Genomic DNA, 16,436 nt, shown 5'->3' with positions numbered 1-16,436 from the left:
AAAGAAAATGTTTACAATTTTCTGTAATGCTGAATTCGAGCGCAGCTCGAGGAGGAGGAGGAGGAGGGCATTCTCCCCTCCCAATTAGCGGTAAATTTTTGCTAGATTTCCGGCTCAATTAACCGAAAATTTCCCCGGTAAATTTAGCGGGAAAATTTTACCCTCGCAACGTTATGGAGGGAAACGTCCCATAATGCAACGCGCGGTAATGGCGACGTCGACCAATTCGGAAACGGGCGCCCGAGGCCTGCGTTCTAAAAAAAGAAAGAAAAACTTTCCGCCTTTCCATTTTGGTGAGGAAGGAAGACCAGTGAAGCTGTACTATGGTGGGAATGAAGTAATGGCCGGCTGCAAGTCGGCAAGGTGGAAAGGCTGCACCATCTATGAGGGATGGTGGCAACCAGACAATTGGCAAACCAGTTGGCTGGTTGCCGCCGTCGCTCATAGATGGTGGCAGCTGTCATCATTTGTTTGCTGATGGACAAGATACTGGGGAAACTAGCCCTTAACGAGCCCTGCTGAAAAAAAAAAAAAGGGGGTTGCAAATTCAAGAGCGAGACATCCTCAGAACTTTTGCAATATACGGGAGTGCAGAGCCAGAACCTTGGCATTGATGTCGGTAAACCGACGATGCACGAAATTTTAGAAGAATCCGACATATGGATGAGCAATGCAAAAGCCAGCCTGACGTGTTCTGCCTTCTGGACACAAAGAGGCTCAAAAGTGCTAATTCAAACTTTCATCCCAATTTTTTAAGCTAAACAAACGGTTTTTTTTTTTGTTTTTGCACTTCATAACCAAGAATTGTCTCTGATCTTGATTCATTATAGAAAACTCGGAGGCATTCATAATGCCAAGACATGACTGTATTATCTCAGTCACTCTCACTGCGAGGTTTCAATGAAACAAAATGGAAAAGGTGGTACTGAAAAGACAACATATTAGTTCACATTTGAAGACATGCCTCGATGAGGCAGCAAGTTGTTTTATTCTTTTACACCATTTTTAGTTCGAAGTAAAATCTGTCACTGTGTTTATGCATTACCATGCTGCCTCCCAAGCTAGTGAAAACACTGTCACAGTGACTCAATGAAACAGTTGTCCAGCAACGGTCACAGCACCCCATCACGCAGCCACCCAAAACATGCCCCAAACTGCGACCATCACTGACACAACTTGCCATGTCTCTATGAACATTGCTCCAGACAGAACATAGCTATTTTTTGTGGGACCCCACCACATACCTGGCATATCTTTTGCCACACGAACAGAATGTCCCACTTGTCAACAGTCAATGTCAACAGTAAAATTGGTTGACTAAATATACGCGGAATATAAATATTGCACGTCCATCTCCTGGCTTGGTCCCCAGGAGTCCACAGTGCCACACGCAGACTAGTGCACTGCATCCATGTCCCAGTGGCATAGCAGGCTTGCCTCTATTGCGTAGCTGGTTCGGCAGAAGGGCCTGTCATGAATGTTCATCACCGTGGCATGACAAAGCCTTCTAATAAACTTCTTGCCCCACCAGCCTTGGCACTTTTTACACACCATGGAGATCTCCGAGGTGAGACACTAGATCCATGCCAGTAAATTGCACAGCCCCGCGGTGAAGAAATCACCGTGTATCCTTGCTGACATCTTTCAAGGTCACCAGTCTCGAGGTCCAGGTATCTGCACATAACCAATAATTGCTGTAGCAAAAGGTCACAGAATCTACCAGCGGGTGCTACATTTTCTTACAATGGCCAGTGAGGTGAATTACGCAGAACTTTGACCTTACCGTTCCAACGGTTCCAGCTCTATTCAATTACGTATACTTCACTGGGTCCAGTCCAGCACAAATAGCTTCATTGTTTAACACAAGATCACGGTGAGGTTGAAAAGCTTTTAGTTGCAAAGGCAGCCAAATGAAAACCTAATAAAAATGTTTAGATTTTGCCCCTGAAAACTGAGCAATGTTCATCACTCTTTACCTGCTGCTCAACTGTCATACTTTGGTATTTTCGACTGATTGAAGGTGCTTACCTCTTTGAGGGTTAGGAGAATTAACTTATGATGAATGTTAAGGAAAAAAAAGGCTCAGGTGGCAGGCACCAAAACAGCAATACCCTTGGGTGGGTGAAAAGGCTCTTTCAAAGCAATGTACTATAGGTAGAGTTCCATGTTTTCAGTACGACGATAAACACTGAGAAGTAACCCTTAAAAAGTGTTTCTCAAAATCGGTTAAATAAAGAAGAAATTGAGATTTTCTTTGAACAAGAAAAACACTGGTTTTACGGCAAAGGACCTGTTTTGACATCTTTATGTTGTGTTCCCTTGAACACAAACTACGCTAACTTTGCAATGCTGCTTCCTCCTTTAGAAAGTGTTTCTACATGTGCTATTTAGCACTAAATGGGTCTTCTAGAAACGCCATAGATATGCAGTCACTCCTTCGACATAAAGCCCTGAGAAACCCTACACGCATTCCGACCAACAGCAAAAAATAGACAATGAATAACATCAAATTTGTGAGAAAAAGAATTGAACAGCAAACCCCCCCCCCCCCTTTTCGGATTTGAAGAACATGGAACTCGCCTTTAAAGACCATTCATTGCTTTAAAAGTTACAGTTACCAAATAGAAAAGTAAGTGTTACAGTTACAAATTACCGCTAATAAAGAGTAACGCGCTACAGTTCAAAGCTATTGGGAAAAGTAACAACTGTCCGGTAATGCATTAATAGTAACTTTACTCTATTTCGCAATAAGATGGACCGCGGCTGACGCAAGAAGTCATCCCAGCTGATCGCGCCCGGCCAGAGTGTCACGTGACATTGCGCATTGCCGCACCACACCCGAAGGTCACCCAACACTCTCTCAGCGGGAGAATCGGTTGTGCTGGCTCGTAGCGTCCGCTGCGGTCCACCTGAAGGTAAACGGAGTATAGCTACTGCCCAAGACTGGGTGGGACAGTTAAAACAAATTCTGTAACATTTTTTGGAGCTGCTCAGGAGCAGAACATGTACATTTTGGAGCAGCTTAAGAGCAGAAAACTCTACATTTTAAAACAACCTATGGAGACAAAAAAAAAATATTGGATCTGTGAAAATTAGCAGAACATGTGTCGCTGCAGAAACTGCTATATAGAAAAAAGAAATTAAAAACAAATTTTCTGGGGATATTTTGGTGCAGTTTGGGGCAATTTTGGATGATTTCAGATAGGACTGACGAAAGGGTGGCTGTCAACATTTTAAAGTCTACTGACATTTTTAGATCTGCTTGCCTAATGTTCGGTATAAATAAAAGCGCATATTTTTCACCAGAAAAAAAAAATCTGGAGGCATAAAAAATTGTACTTGCATAACGGTGGACAGTTGCATTCATGCGCACTATTGCAGCAGGCATCTTTGAAATTAAATAACTAAAACAATAACATTAGGAGAAGACTAATACTTTTTAGAAACAAAGAAAATTATTTCTTAAGGCACAGGCTCCCAAATTTCGCAGCCAATCCAGGCCTGTTTAGCATTTCTTGGAACAAAAAGTGTCTTGTGACAAATTAACATTATTAAACTTTCCAAGTAAGATTGTTTCTAAAAATTAAGTCTGCTCCAAATGTTCTTGTTTTAGTTCTTTAATTTCAAATGTGCCTGCTCCGATAGAGTGCGTGAATGCGACTCTCCGCCTCTATGTAAATGATATTTTGTGACCCTCATTTTTTCTCTGCAGAAACGTAATTGTGGGTTCATTTATTTGCAACTGCAGCCTGCCGCTCGCCCTCTCACGTACGAACAGAGCACCCGAGGAGTGGGGACAGCGGCGGTGCGGAAACGGTGGCAGGGACAGTCGGCCTTCATGCGTGAAGCCGTTTTAATGAAAAAAAGTGAGCATTTTCAAGTAGGAATCCTTGTGTTCCGCCTCACAACGGTCGAGGTTTTGTTGACACCTAAGGGAAAAAAGGATTCCATGGGCAATGCTTCCATTGAAGCGACTGACGGCAATCGGAGCTGGAAAACCCTGATGTCCCCCCGATTACAAGCTTGAAACAGACCCCTAATGTTAACGCGTTGGCGTTAAAAAGCTTGTAAAACTCTCCACAAAAAAAATAAAAAAATAATAATAATAATTTTGATTACATTTGTAAATTTAACCCAAAAAAAAAACCAGAATTTCGAAATGTGTCCCCAAAAAACCAGATTTCTCCCCGATTATCAGCTTGAAAATTAGCACCCGATTGTCACCCCTCGAATTTAAAAAAATACAAAACCCGAAAACGAACAACCCTACATATCATAGATTTCTCAATGTAGAATGACACATCACCTCATGCAGGTATGTAAATTTGTCCTAGAGAGCTGAACGTTTGCACAGTACACCTACACCTGATGTTGAATCTCCTCTGCGAATTTCATTCTGATCACTTGAATAGTTCAGAAGTTCAATCTCTAGCCAGTGTCCCCCCCTTAAGTTCTGTAGAAATCTTCAGCACATAAATTACAAATTGGTGGAGTGTATACACCAACGTGCAGTTTACCAAATTGGCGCTTTACCCACACATACGCAGAGGGTGTGTGGACAGAAGCGGCCGAGCTCTGTGTTTTTGCCGTTGCAGTATGTGGTGTATGCTTGTTGGTGAGGCTGCATAACGTGCGTGAACTTTTGTTGTGACACTTGGTGCCAATGAACCTCGTATGTGATGCTTGACAATTTGGGCCAGCTACCAGACCTTGAACGTCAGCGGTACAGACAAACTGCGTTGATGGCGTTGTACAAGCAGACTGCGTTGCTTTCGACAATCCTAATTGGTGCTCCAACAGAAAGTTGGTGCCACTAAAGTCGATGGCTCATGTCACCTTTTATGTGGCAATTTCAACGAGCTAGTTTACAGCTGGCATGATTCAGTCATACAAGTCTCTTGATGTGTAAAACTGCAGCACGAGTATCAATGCGGAATAACCCTTTGTAGGAACTGCATAAATTGCTATCTTGACCTATCGTGCTACGATTTACTACAGAAGTGATCTAGATGGCTCATTAATTATTTAGAAGTACGAGCCCCCTCAATTATAGGGGCACTGAAGTCGATTCTGAGATTGTCCTTTTGTGGCGACAATTCAATCTAGACGCTCTAAGCATCTCAACAAACCCGAAATCGCAATCATGCGTAGCTTATTTACTCGTCAAAAGCATGTTCAAAGATTGCGACACGCCCTTTTTGAGAAGAATTTTCTTCCGAGTGAAGTGGTCGACAAAGGGCGCTTGCCGGCGAGCTGCAAGCAATGGCTTCGCCCACGCTGAACAAGAGGAGTCTTATCTGAATGTGTACCCGTCAGACTCTCTTCGAAACGAGTTAGAATGAAATCATTTGGAATCTGCGCGTATTCTTGGGCTATCATTGGGCCATCGTTGGGCCACACTATGTAGTCTGCAAGAAAAAAGAGCCCACATGTTTTTCTATTGTCCTGAGATGAATAGGCAGTTTTGTAATATGGGACTTTGTGTATGAGGAATTGAACACCTTTTAAACAATGTAAGATCAAAAACGACCGTTTCCAAAGATGGCTTCAGTGCCCCTTTAAGGAAACAACACTTTTTATGGGTAAATTCCCGCTCCTTTTTTGCGCCATATCATCAACGGCATTTTGGGCCACCGTGGCGTTTATTACGACTGAAAAACGAACGCAACAGGATGGAAGTAAACTTGGTTTATGTATTATCTGCTTCCCTTTGCCAAAATAGACAGTGGCCTAAAATGTAATTTTTTTTTCTTCTTTTTTTTTTTTTACTAAGGTGAGCTCTGCTTAATAATATAGCTAAAAATGGCCCATGTTATTGAAAAGAAATGGTTAAAGTGCAGGCGAGCTGGTGGTTGAAACCTGGGACTGTATTCAAAAAAGGAAAAAAAAATTAGGAGATAGAAAAAAAGGGACAGGCCACGTCTCATTTTTATTCCACCTGTGTGCTAAATTACATCAGTGTACTTTAACCATTTAACCCCCAGCTCCGAGCTGTGCTCGTCATTAGAGTTTCCACAAATATCACCAATGACAAGTCACACTTGTCCACCCTCATGCTGTGCCGCTCTCTGTGCCAAAGACAAGTTACGGTGAAAAATTGGTTTCGGTTTCTATTTTTAACACAAGGAGGCGGTAGAAGTAGTGATGCAAAACTATCGATAAATTGACTATCGATACTATCGATAGTGTTTCCAAAACTATTGATAGTGTCTGAGAACTATTGATAGTCGACTATCGATAGATAGTTTTCCAATAGTCGACTATCGATCATACTATCGATAGTTTTTTTACTATATTGGCGACTAACAATACTATCGATAGTTTTTCACCACTATAGTCCGTTACAACTCAAGAAGGTAGGGCGAGGGTAAGATGGGCTGGGGAGGGGAAAGCAGACGGAACGCCAAAGAGAGAGGGAGGTTTCCCCATCTCTTCTCCAGCGTTCCGTCTGCTTCCTCCTCCCCGGCCCCTCTACCGCTCGCCTCCGCTTCTCCTGCCCTCGCCCAAACCCCCAAACTCCCGTCTTCCTCATCACTGAAAGCTGAACGAAAGCTGGGCTGGTAAGTGCATAAACTAGTTGGTGTCCCACTTGAAAAAAAAAAATAAAAATAAAGCAATAAAAAGAGAAGAGGGAGCGACGCATACTACTGGTGTCGCAAAGCTATTGATAGTAAATCGTCGACAGTACCATCGATAGGTTTACGATAGTCGACTATCGATAGTTTTCCGATAGACGATAGTTTTCCGATAGTCGACTATCAATAGTTTTTATTACCGATAGTCAGATTTCTGGCCACTATCGATAGTGCTATCGACAGTTTTGCATCACTATAGTCCGTTACAACTCAAGAAGGTAGGGCGAGGGTTAGACGGGCCAGGGAGGAGAAGCAGACGGAACGCTAAAGAGAGAAGCAGATTTCCCCATCTCTTCTCCAGCGTTCCGTCCGCTTCATCCTCCCCGGCCCGTCTTACCCTCGCCCTACCGCTCGCCTTCCCTTCTCCTGTCCTCGCCCAAACGCCCAAACTCCCGTCTTCCGCATCACTGAAAGCTGAACGAAAGTTGGGATGGTAAGTGCCTGGGCTAGTGAGTGTCCCACTTGAAAAAAAAAAAAAAATAAATAAATAAATAAATAAAGCGATAAAAAGAGGGAGCGACGCAAACTACTAGTGTCGCAAAACTATCGATAGTAAATCGTCGACAGTACCATCGATAGTCGACTATTGGTAGTACTATCGATAGTTTTTCGATAGTCTACTATCGATAGTTTTTTTACTTTCGATAGTCAGATTTCTGGCAACTATCGATAGTACTATTGATAGTTTTGCATTACTAGGTAGAAGTCCAGAAAAAAAAAAAAAAGTGTTTTGCACCTTTGCAATATGTTTAGCCTCAAAACGGTAATTTAAAAATGGTGGCATGCATAAGGAATGCTGGTGGCGGTGATGTAAAAGAACAGTTTCTTGCAGCAGTTCAGACAGCAGCGATGCTGAAGACCTCGAATGTGTCTCCCAAAGTTAGTCTCACATTGCTCTTGAAGACAAGGCGGCCTCAGATGACGACAAGAGCGGCCATGATAATGTGCTTCTGAAGACTTCAGATTAAGTAGGTTGACTCCTTTCACAGGAGGTAGAAAAGGTTGCGGGTAAACGCATAGGAATCTTGCCTGTGGATGTCAAGATGGTGATGCTTATAATATTCCTTTGGCATATAAGTTCTGATACATAGGTCAAACTGGATGTTATGTTAATGAGAAAATCATGGAGCACCAAAAAGTGTGCTCTCCTGCAGTCCCCAAGTTCAGAAACTGTAGAACATTTACAAGTTTGCAACAATTGTCCACCACTGTGACTGGCCACCACGGTGATAAGCCGAGAGAGAGATCACTTTAAATGCGTAGTAAAAGAAACTCTTAGTATTGGTTCTGCTGGAAATTGTGTGTCTCGATGATAGTGATTAACAAGCAAGTACAAACGTTTCTCCTTTTTTGTCAGTTTGTTGACTTTGGCACATGTGGAAGCATCGAGGGCATTTCTTCTTATGTTTACCCTTGCTGACAGTCTGGAGGTGTGACTTGGTGCGAGGGTTCTTGGCGTTGACTGCGGTGTACCGGTGTAAAAGGGTGTGGGTTTAGAATAAACCTTCAGCAGTGTTCAAGACGTTCTGTGTGTGTCGTCCTCTTTTTCATGTCCTTTTCCCTTCCGGTGTTTCAGGTTTTCGTTATGTCTGCAATTGACCAGATTTCCTGTACTTTTACTCCCCTCTCAGTTACCACTTCTTAAAATGCAGGCAATTGGATTTCATCTAATGTGTTAAGAACTATCCCATGCACACAATGATGACTTACATGATTATGCTTCCTGTGGCAGATCCTTATGCTTGTGGTTGCCAGTGGTCACTCCCTCTTGGCTCACAAAAAAATTAAACAGTGATTACAGGCACTTATTAGCAAGAAAACCATTATATCCTAAAGCATATGGGTCGCATACTAAAAAGAAGTTGGCACATCGCGGGAACTGCAACTTTTACATTCCCGTGCAATAATATGCAAAATAAAAAATAACCATGTAACAGGCAATTCAAGGTATTATGGTTGTGAGCATAAATTTGAAATTAAATTGCAAGCTCTTGCTGTTAAAACACTTTTCCAATTAAGGTCAGCTGATAGCATAAGCCACCTGTTGAAGAATGGCAAGGGATGCCCCTCTTGCCTTTAGCTCGAGCACCTCTTGACATTCTCCAAGGCGGAAAGAGCTGCACATTCTTGTGCAGCAATATTTAAAATAAAAGATCACCGGTTGCAGCAAGGGGGACACTGAATTAATGGGTGTGTCGAGGCACTATGATAGCAGGTTAAATTAAATAGAAAACCTTTCCAGAATTTGAAAATAAAACACTGTTACGATTAACGTCAGCCTATGACAGAAGCCGACTGTTGGAGAATGGCAAGGGATGCCCCTCTTGCCTTTAGCTCGAGCACCTCTTGACATTCTCCAAAGCAGAAAAAGCTGCAAGTTCTTGTGCAGCAATATTTAAAATTAAGAAAAGTGCTGGTTTCAGCGAGGGGGACGCTTACGAACGAACATTTCGAGGCGCTATGGTTACCCCTTAATTTAAAGACAACCGTTCCGCATAAACCGAAATAAAATTGCCAATCCCTGGTTGTTAAAAGAGTGTTACAGTTAAGGTCAGCGTATAATACCTCACCGAACCTAACCTGTTGGAAGATGGTAAGAGATGCCCCTCTTGCCTTTAGCTCGAGCATCTCTTGACATTTTCCAAGGGGGACAGAAATCCAAGCTGTCAAACACACCATCCCTTTTAGCAAGAGGAACACTGCCCCTTTTTTGTAGTCCAATTGTCACGACTACTGATAAGCAAAGTAGTCATGGTCCTTGAGGGCCAGCACAGACATGCTCGGAACATCCACAGGGAGCTGAGCGGATGCTGCTCTCCCTGTAGGAACTTGTCTGGCTACAAGGCCCTCCATGATGTGCTGCTGCTCCAATCTGGTGGGAGGTTTGCCGTGCATGGGACCAGAACCAGGGCGTTTCTTTTTGGTGGGAAAGTACCGTGCTTGTTTCTCCATCTTTTTGTTGTGCGGGATTACCCTAGGTTTTAAAGAAGTCTCATCTGGAGGAGAAGTCTTATCTGGAGCAGAGTCAAGTAATTTTTGGGCCTTGGTAAAGTATTTCAACACCAAGGAGCTTGAAGAGCTTGGCAATTCCTTTCTGGAGAAGGACTCATTCAGTCCACTCAGTGCTAAACGTATCTCGTCCCCTGAATTTGGTTGAGTCTTCTGCATCCCTACCTCAATACTCTGCCGAATATCATCCAAGAGAGTCTGTGGCTCATCATCCAACGTAAAGCCTGTTGCTTCACGTGTAGTTGATGGCATTTCTACATCTGGCTCGGTGTCAACCTCCTCCACGGTCGTCGCATGAAGCCCCAGGTAAGCTACTGCGTGAATGTGCTTGCACATTGACGCTGAAATCAGGCTGTCATTGCAAGTGCACTTGTAACTGTCGATACAGATGTCACAGTCCTTGCAGCGAAGCACGCAACTCTAGCAGGGATCGCCCTTTTCAACATGGTAGCTTCTCTCTGCCTGGGACTGGGACTTTACAAGCCAGCCATTGCCATTTTGCAGCTGTTCTACATCTGATGCAGGAATTTTGATCCCCTCCTGGTGCCTCCGAAAAAGGGCTGCATCATGCCGATTTGTTTTTCCTTTTACGAGCGACTTGAGACGCTTGTAGAGGCGGTCACGGGTCAGTTCGAAGAGGATCATCAACAGCTTGTCGAGCCTCTGGTTGTGGGTTCCATGCATGTAGTGTGACTTCAGGTCCTTGTGCATTGCCTCCAAGTGCTTGTTAGTATTAAAAGGAATGCCCTTTCTGAAGCAGAGTGCCCACTGTGCTCTGCCACCATAGTAGCGCTCAAAGTACTGAAGAAACTCCTGTACTTGTTGAATTAGTTTCGGATCAGCCTCTTCACTTAGTTTCTGACAGAGATAGCCTGTCAGACCTTCTTGGAATTTAGCCTCATCTTTGCAATTTCTCAGCGCCCACAACTCGTCGCGAAGACGGTCACGGGTTTGCTTATCTTGGACTAACTGCAACTTCTGAGTCCAGTTGCGGTTTACGTGCCAGGAGCAAAGCATCCGGTGTTGGGCAGGGCCCATCACTTCCTCCCATGCATTACCATAAGCGGCAGCATCATCAGACATGAATGCTTCGCATTCGAGGTTGCCAATTTTTTCCTTTATGGCTTTAAAGAAGCGTTTCATAGTCTCGGTGTCTAGTTTTTTTTAGATCAAATATGCACATGGCATGCCTGATTGATCTTCTGCGACTGTCATGAGAGTCGTCAGTTGCAGATTGTGGCCATTTGTATTATGAGTGGAGTCAATGCACAAGAACTTGGGGCCCAGCTTTGTGAGGAGTTCTTTCTGAGGGACAGTCATCAGGGCAAGCTCAAAGGTCTCTTTTTCATTTCCTTCCTCCATATCAAAGTATAGCACTGGGGAATCTGACTGTTCGTTCAGTTCCTCCCCCCACATTGACACACTTTTAAACTGATTCTTGTGCCGTCGCTCTTTCGTCAGAATTTCATGCTTGACGGAGATGTTGCCAATGTCTTTCATTGAGAGCAAATGAAGCCTGCCCATAGACACTTTTAAACTGATTCTTGTGCCGTCGCTCTTTCGTCAGAATTTCATGCTTGACGGAGATGTTGCCAATGTCTTTCATTGAGAGCAAATGAAGCCTGCCCATCTCACTGCCAGCGGAAGAACGTGCATCTACCAGAACTTTACGGGCGGGAATGCCTTGCTTTAGTTTATCAGCTAAAGCCTCCTTCTCAGTCATTGAGAGGCGCTGGTGCTTCAGTTCCTTCGGGTGGCCGTAATGTTCTGCCTGGTACTCTACTGTCACCTTGCCATCTTTCTCTGTTACTCGAATTGTGGCCAAGCATTCCACATTAGTCTTACAACTGCCCTGGGTTTTCAGTTGTCTTTTACCTTGGCTCGTGCTCTGAAACGATCCAGAGCGGTGGCAGTAGTAATACCTCTTCAGGACATTACCTGGTCGTTTTTTGGGTCCGTTGCGGAGAACGAAGTGAGCATGCTCTCTGCCTTCTTCAGCCTCCCTCCAGTCACTGAATTCTGGCAGGCAGAGAAGAAAGAAAGCTTAAAAGGAAATGGCCTGAATGAAGAGTAGTACATCAGTTACATCACATACTTCCCTGCTTCAAAACATGCTTCCTATTTCACCAAATATACACCCTAATCAGACTTAGCTGTAGCATGAGTATAAGGGTAACGCTATGACCCCTCTGGTCCACACCTCAGATAGCCGTCCTTCCATCATACATACCTGCGGCAACGGCGAAAGCCGCTAAAATTAGGTGTGCCAGGTTTGTGCTTAAGCTTTTGTACTAACCGCAAGCTTTAGCGCCAGTGCACGAGAACAAGCGCTACCTTAAGGAATAAAAATTTACATTTCATTTTGTCTTAGAAAGGGCTCAGACGTTGATTCAACTCTTTCTCGACCTACCATATTGTAATGTAACGAGGAAGTATGTTACCACACAAATGACTTGGTGCTAAATCATTTGCATGTGGTAACATCCTTCTCCAGGATGTTATAAGGTATGTATGGTGGAAGCATGGCTATTCCCAAGCACAGCTCTACTTTAGGAGGCGATCCTGTTGATGTCCTGATCTGAAAGTCATGTTAGTAAAGTAACATGCCTTAGAGAAAGCTGAAGTGGTTCTTAAAAATATAGTTGGAGGTGAATTCTTACGTGAATCCAAATATGACAATTATATGGTGCAAAAATATTGGCAAACATAAGAAATCCATGTTTCCCATTCACCATTTATGACGTCAAATATAGGCTTTCGGCTACGCAGCGCATGCCACTCCGTGAGAGTTTTTTTTATAATTTTGTCGAAACTCGCTTCGTGGAATTATGTTTCGTGGACAACTTTTCAGGGATACACGTTTCGTCGATACGATCGTTTCATAGATGCTCGTTATGCGAATTGCACGCTTTATGGACATTTCGTCTAGGGTGCATCACTAGGGTGCGCATCAACCCACCCACCTGTTTGTGTTTACGCCGCTTCGCAGCGACAGTCTGCGGCGTCTTATTACAAAAAATGTTAACCCACCTGACAGACGCTGCACGAGACTGTCACGGCGACATTCTCATGCAGCTTATTACAAATAAAAGGTATGTCATCCTCTCGACGACATTGAGGGGATGACACACCGGGCAACGGCGGTGCCTCAATCTGAGCCCTGGGCCTCGATTCTTTAGAGGCGGCAGCTTCTACTTTGACTGGGCTACCTTCTTCGAACCCGATGCTTCGACTCCAGTGGACCCCAGTGAGTAACAGCGCCATCATGTACCTGGGGCTCCTTTATGCACCGATGGAACGACTGCCAGATCCCCATAGCTCGCTGCTGACCCGCCCAACCCACCTCGACGAAATCTGGACTTCTGCGAATCGGACTGCCATCCTCCCCAATGCCAACAATCCATGTCGTCAACATCATGCATGCATATACTCATCACATTTTCCTGTTCACTAGACGCGGCACCGCAGGCCTCCATGGTACGGGCTGCTGCCTTTCCGCAGCTCTCCAGAGCAAAATAAATAAAGAGTAAAGAAAGGCTAAAGGTTACTCTGAGCTGTCGATGAAACATCGTGCAATGAACTCATTGCCACCTTTCCAGGAGCATGCTGAGCACGCATAGATTTGATCAGTGCATTCGGTGTGCGAGCATTTTGAGGACCATGCACCAACACAACGAAAGAGCTCTGTATACGATGTCACAAGCTTCAATTTTGAAACCACTTTTCAAAGGGGAACTAAAGAATAAACTCGCACTGCGCGGCAACTCTTAAGCATCTCGTAAACAATTCGCAAAAAAGACGAGAAAGGGACAGGACAAGCGTTACTATCGAAAAGAGTGGGGCATTTTGAGATTCAAAGAAAGGCAAAGTTGCATTTTTATGCTCTAGATTCTAGAAAGAGTAACAAACCTCCTAGACGAAAAAAGGAAATATAAAAATTTAACAAAGCGACTTTCTTTTCGTACATCAGTCAGTCGATACTCGATAGTAACGCTTGTTACGTCTCTGTTCTTATCCTTTTTTCGAAATGTTTTCGATATGATCACACTGGCCCACCAATACACTTTTGATTAATTTCCAATACGACAACATATCCAGAAAAGCGAGCGCCACTGACCTTTTAACGAATTGAACTCTAACTTCTCATGCCTCGCGACGAACCCGTGTTTCGCTTCAAAGTGGTGCAGCAAGCCCCCATGGAACGCAAAAGAAGCTGTTGGACACAGATCACATGCAAAGCTGTAACTGTCAAAGGGAAGTGTGACCCAGCTCGCGTCAGATTCCCCGTGGACCTCCTTTAAGTGCCTCTTTAAGTTGTAGATTTTCTTGAAACACTTGTCACAAATCCTGCACTTGTACTTATCTGGGTCGGTCTTGGAAGAAACACCACCGCTTCCTCCAGGTTCCGCGGGTTCGGCCATAGCAAGGAAAGACGAATACGAATAGACCTAACTTCTTAAAATTTAGGTTATCGCGTTCACGGCAGCGCACTGCACCTGAATTAAGCCACGCGACGCGGTTATGCGAGCACAAGAAAAATAAGGACGGCGGTTGTACGAAATTATAAGGCGTACAGCTAGCATACACAAAAGCGACGGGGCAACCACTAACAATCCAAATTTCAAACTGAGAACCGTTGAAACTTGAACGAACACAGCGAGGCGCGAGGCGGCGAGGCCGGGGTGGCGCTAGTGGGCGGTGAAGCTATCATGATATAGGATGGTCGAGAAATAAACCAGTTAACTGAGTTTGAGACGTCCCTTTCTGTGTCTGTTCCTTCTACCAAACCGTTTCCAATTTCTTTCACTCCAGTCTCAGGTGTTATATGACATGGTTATCATCATCATCACGACCACGCGAACGGACTCCCTACGAGCTTTTTTTCCCTACGCTGGCCTTGTCCCCAGATCTAGGCACGGGCAAGGTCTCTGGATAGGCGCTCGCCTGGTAATCCTCACCGCGTCTGTGCACGCACTTGGCGCTATTCACCGCACGGAACACCCATTCAACTGGCTATGGGACTGATCCCATTTGGACGAGAGGCCGAGAACCGAACCAGACCGAACCCTTTGTGGCTGCTACGTGGAGCCATGGAACGCCGCGAGAAGCGGAAGGCCTCCATGTTTTTCACTCAAATAAGTAGACACATAAACGCGCGACTCCTTGAATTGGGCGGCGACACGCGCCACCTAACGGACAGCGCTCAAACTAAAGAAAAAAAGAAACCAGCAATTCTTGCTTTCAGCGCCTCGCCAGACAATGCCGTATGTACATATCCCACGCCACACTTCACTCATACGCGACATACAGACATCACAGCATTTAATACATCAACGCATTCAGAAACAGCACAAGATACAACATCACATATTGACATTCTACATTCCTATACACACGTCTAGTCGACACCACCAGCTTATATACTGCTGTATTTTATGTGACCGATTAGGATGGTGACCACTGTCATATTTTCCATAAATACGAAAAGACTGTGCAAGATTTAGCCGTATATATTCTTTTCCTCTACTGCCCTTAGGAAAGCGCTCGTATCTCTAATGTAGAACCATTGCAAAAGTGAACTGCAGGTTATAAATAAATTTGAATAGTTGCTACACGTCACATTTTGAACAGTTTCGTTTTCTCGCTTGCCTACACTTCAAGTATACAGAAGCCTGTTTAATTAATTGTATTAATTATCGAAACCAATTTCTGCAATCACAACTTTCTGAACACACTGATGCATTTTCTTTTCTCTTTTTACATATCTAGACTGACTTTAGCGGCGGTTGGGTACACGTTGAGTACACTGAGCACGCGCAGGTGATTTTAGCGAAGCCCGTCCGCCGGTCCTCCCCGAAGCGTTATTTCAGTTTTCTTCTTTTCGCTAAATATCCGTTCTATGCGCTCGCGCTCGCGCCAAGGGGACAGTGCAGAATTGCTGCTTTCGGGCCCGTGCCTTCACCTGCAACGAACGCGAAATACGTATGCTAAATTATCTAAATCCTGGTTGAGACAGTAATGTTTGACTGCGTGCGTCTGACTGCGTTGCGGCAGCAAGAAATCAGGACATCCCTGCTGCTTATATCGCGTGCCAAGATGATTCCTTGAATTGGATTCCACGCTTGATACGAAGCACAGACGTGCCGGTGAGTGGCTTTCGGTTCTCGACGCAACGCTGTCAAACGCTAGTGTCTGAACCGGCCTTGTTTGAAGCATTTTTTTATCGAGTATGCTCGATGAAATGTGCCAAATGAACCAGAGAAGGCGAATCCTGTACCTCGAGACAGAAAAATAGTGAAATACACGGACATGATCCCGGATATCTGTGTACGTTCGTCCTGTCCGGCCTCAGTCGTGGTGTTCAATGCTTCATACTTCACTGCACTTGAAAGCAAAATAATTGGGTGCGACAGGCGCGCAAGTTCGGCGGAACCGAGGAGGCCAGTTGCAACTGATCTGCACGCAGAACTGACCGATCACACCTTTATTGAGAGCACGCTCTTTACTGAACCGCACAATAAAAGACGACGAGAGTATCTCGTCCGGCGAACATTCAAGTCAACTCACGCCTGTGCGTAGCTTCCTGTGCTTTTCGAGAGATTTGGTTAAATTCCTCGAGCACGACGCCAGCTACCAGCTGTTTACTGCTGTACATGGTAAAACCCGCGACGGAACCAAAAAGGACAACCGCGATACTTTTTATCTGCCTCGGGTTTTAGCAGGTGCCTACCAAGGTTGCCTGTACTTGTTTGTTTTCTGCCAGTTTAGGCGAACTGAGCCACACGCTTGTTT

General features: G+C 44.5%; 1 protein-coding gene across 1 annotated transcript; it reads right to left on the bottom strand.

Annotated features, from left to right (window-relative positions):
- Positions 1 to 945: 945 nt before the first annotated feature.
- On the bottom strand, positions 946 to 14,537 carry LOC115316448. The gene is made up of 4 exons (XM_040209799.3): positions 13,762 to 14,537; positions 11,267 to 11,663; positions 8,346 to 11,160; positions 946 to 1,674 (listed from the first exon to the last, which is right to left on the bottom strand). The coding sequence occupies exons 1-3, from the start codon at positions 14,063 to 14,065 to the stop codon at positions 10,809 to 10,811; spliced, it is 1,053 nt and encodes a 350-aa protein (XP_040065733.1). The 5' UTR covers positions 14,066 to 14,537; the 3' UTR covers positions 946 to 1,674; positions 8,346 to 10,808.
- Positions 14,538 to 16,436: the final 1,899 nt, after the last annotated feature.

This window comes from Ixodes scapularis, unplaced genomic scaffold, assembly GCF_016920785.2.
Source record: "Ixodes scapularis isolate PalLabHiFi unplaced genomic scaffold, ASM1692078v2 PGA_scaffold2__306_contigs__length_199485367, whole genome shotgun sequence".
Classification (NCBI taxonomy): Eukaryota; Metazoa; Arthropoda; class Arachnida; order Ixodida; family Ixodidae; genus Ixodes; species Ixodes scapularis.
Note: the sequence above shows the minus strand (reverse complement) of the source record. Positions and strands in the feature narration are given on the sequence as shown.

Bases quoted from the DNA above. Each gene is read 5' to 3' on its own strand.
- LOC115316448 (XM_040209799.3), bottom strand. From the start codon at position 14,065: ATGGCCGAACCCGCGGAACCTGGAGGAAGCGGTGGTGTTTCTTCCAAG. The intron at 11,664-13,761 runs GTCAGTGGCGCT...TCTGCCTGCCAG, and splicing joins AGAGTTCAATTCGTTAAAAG to AATTCAGTGACTGGAGGGAG. The intron at 11,161-11,266 runs GCTTCATTTGCT...GTCTATGGGCAG, and splicing joins GCTGGCAGTGAGATGGGCAG to GCTTCATTTGCTCTCAATGA.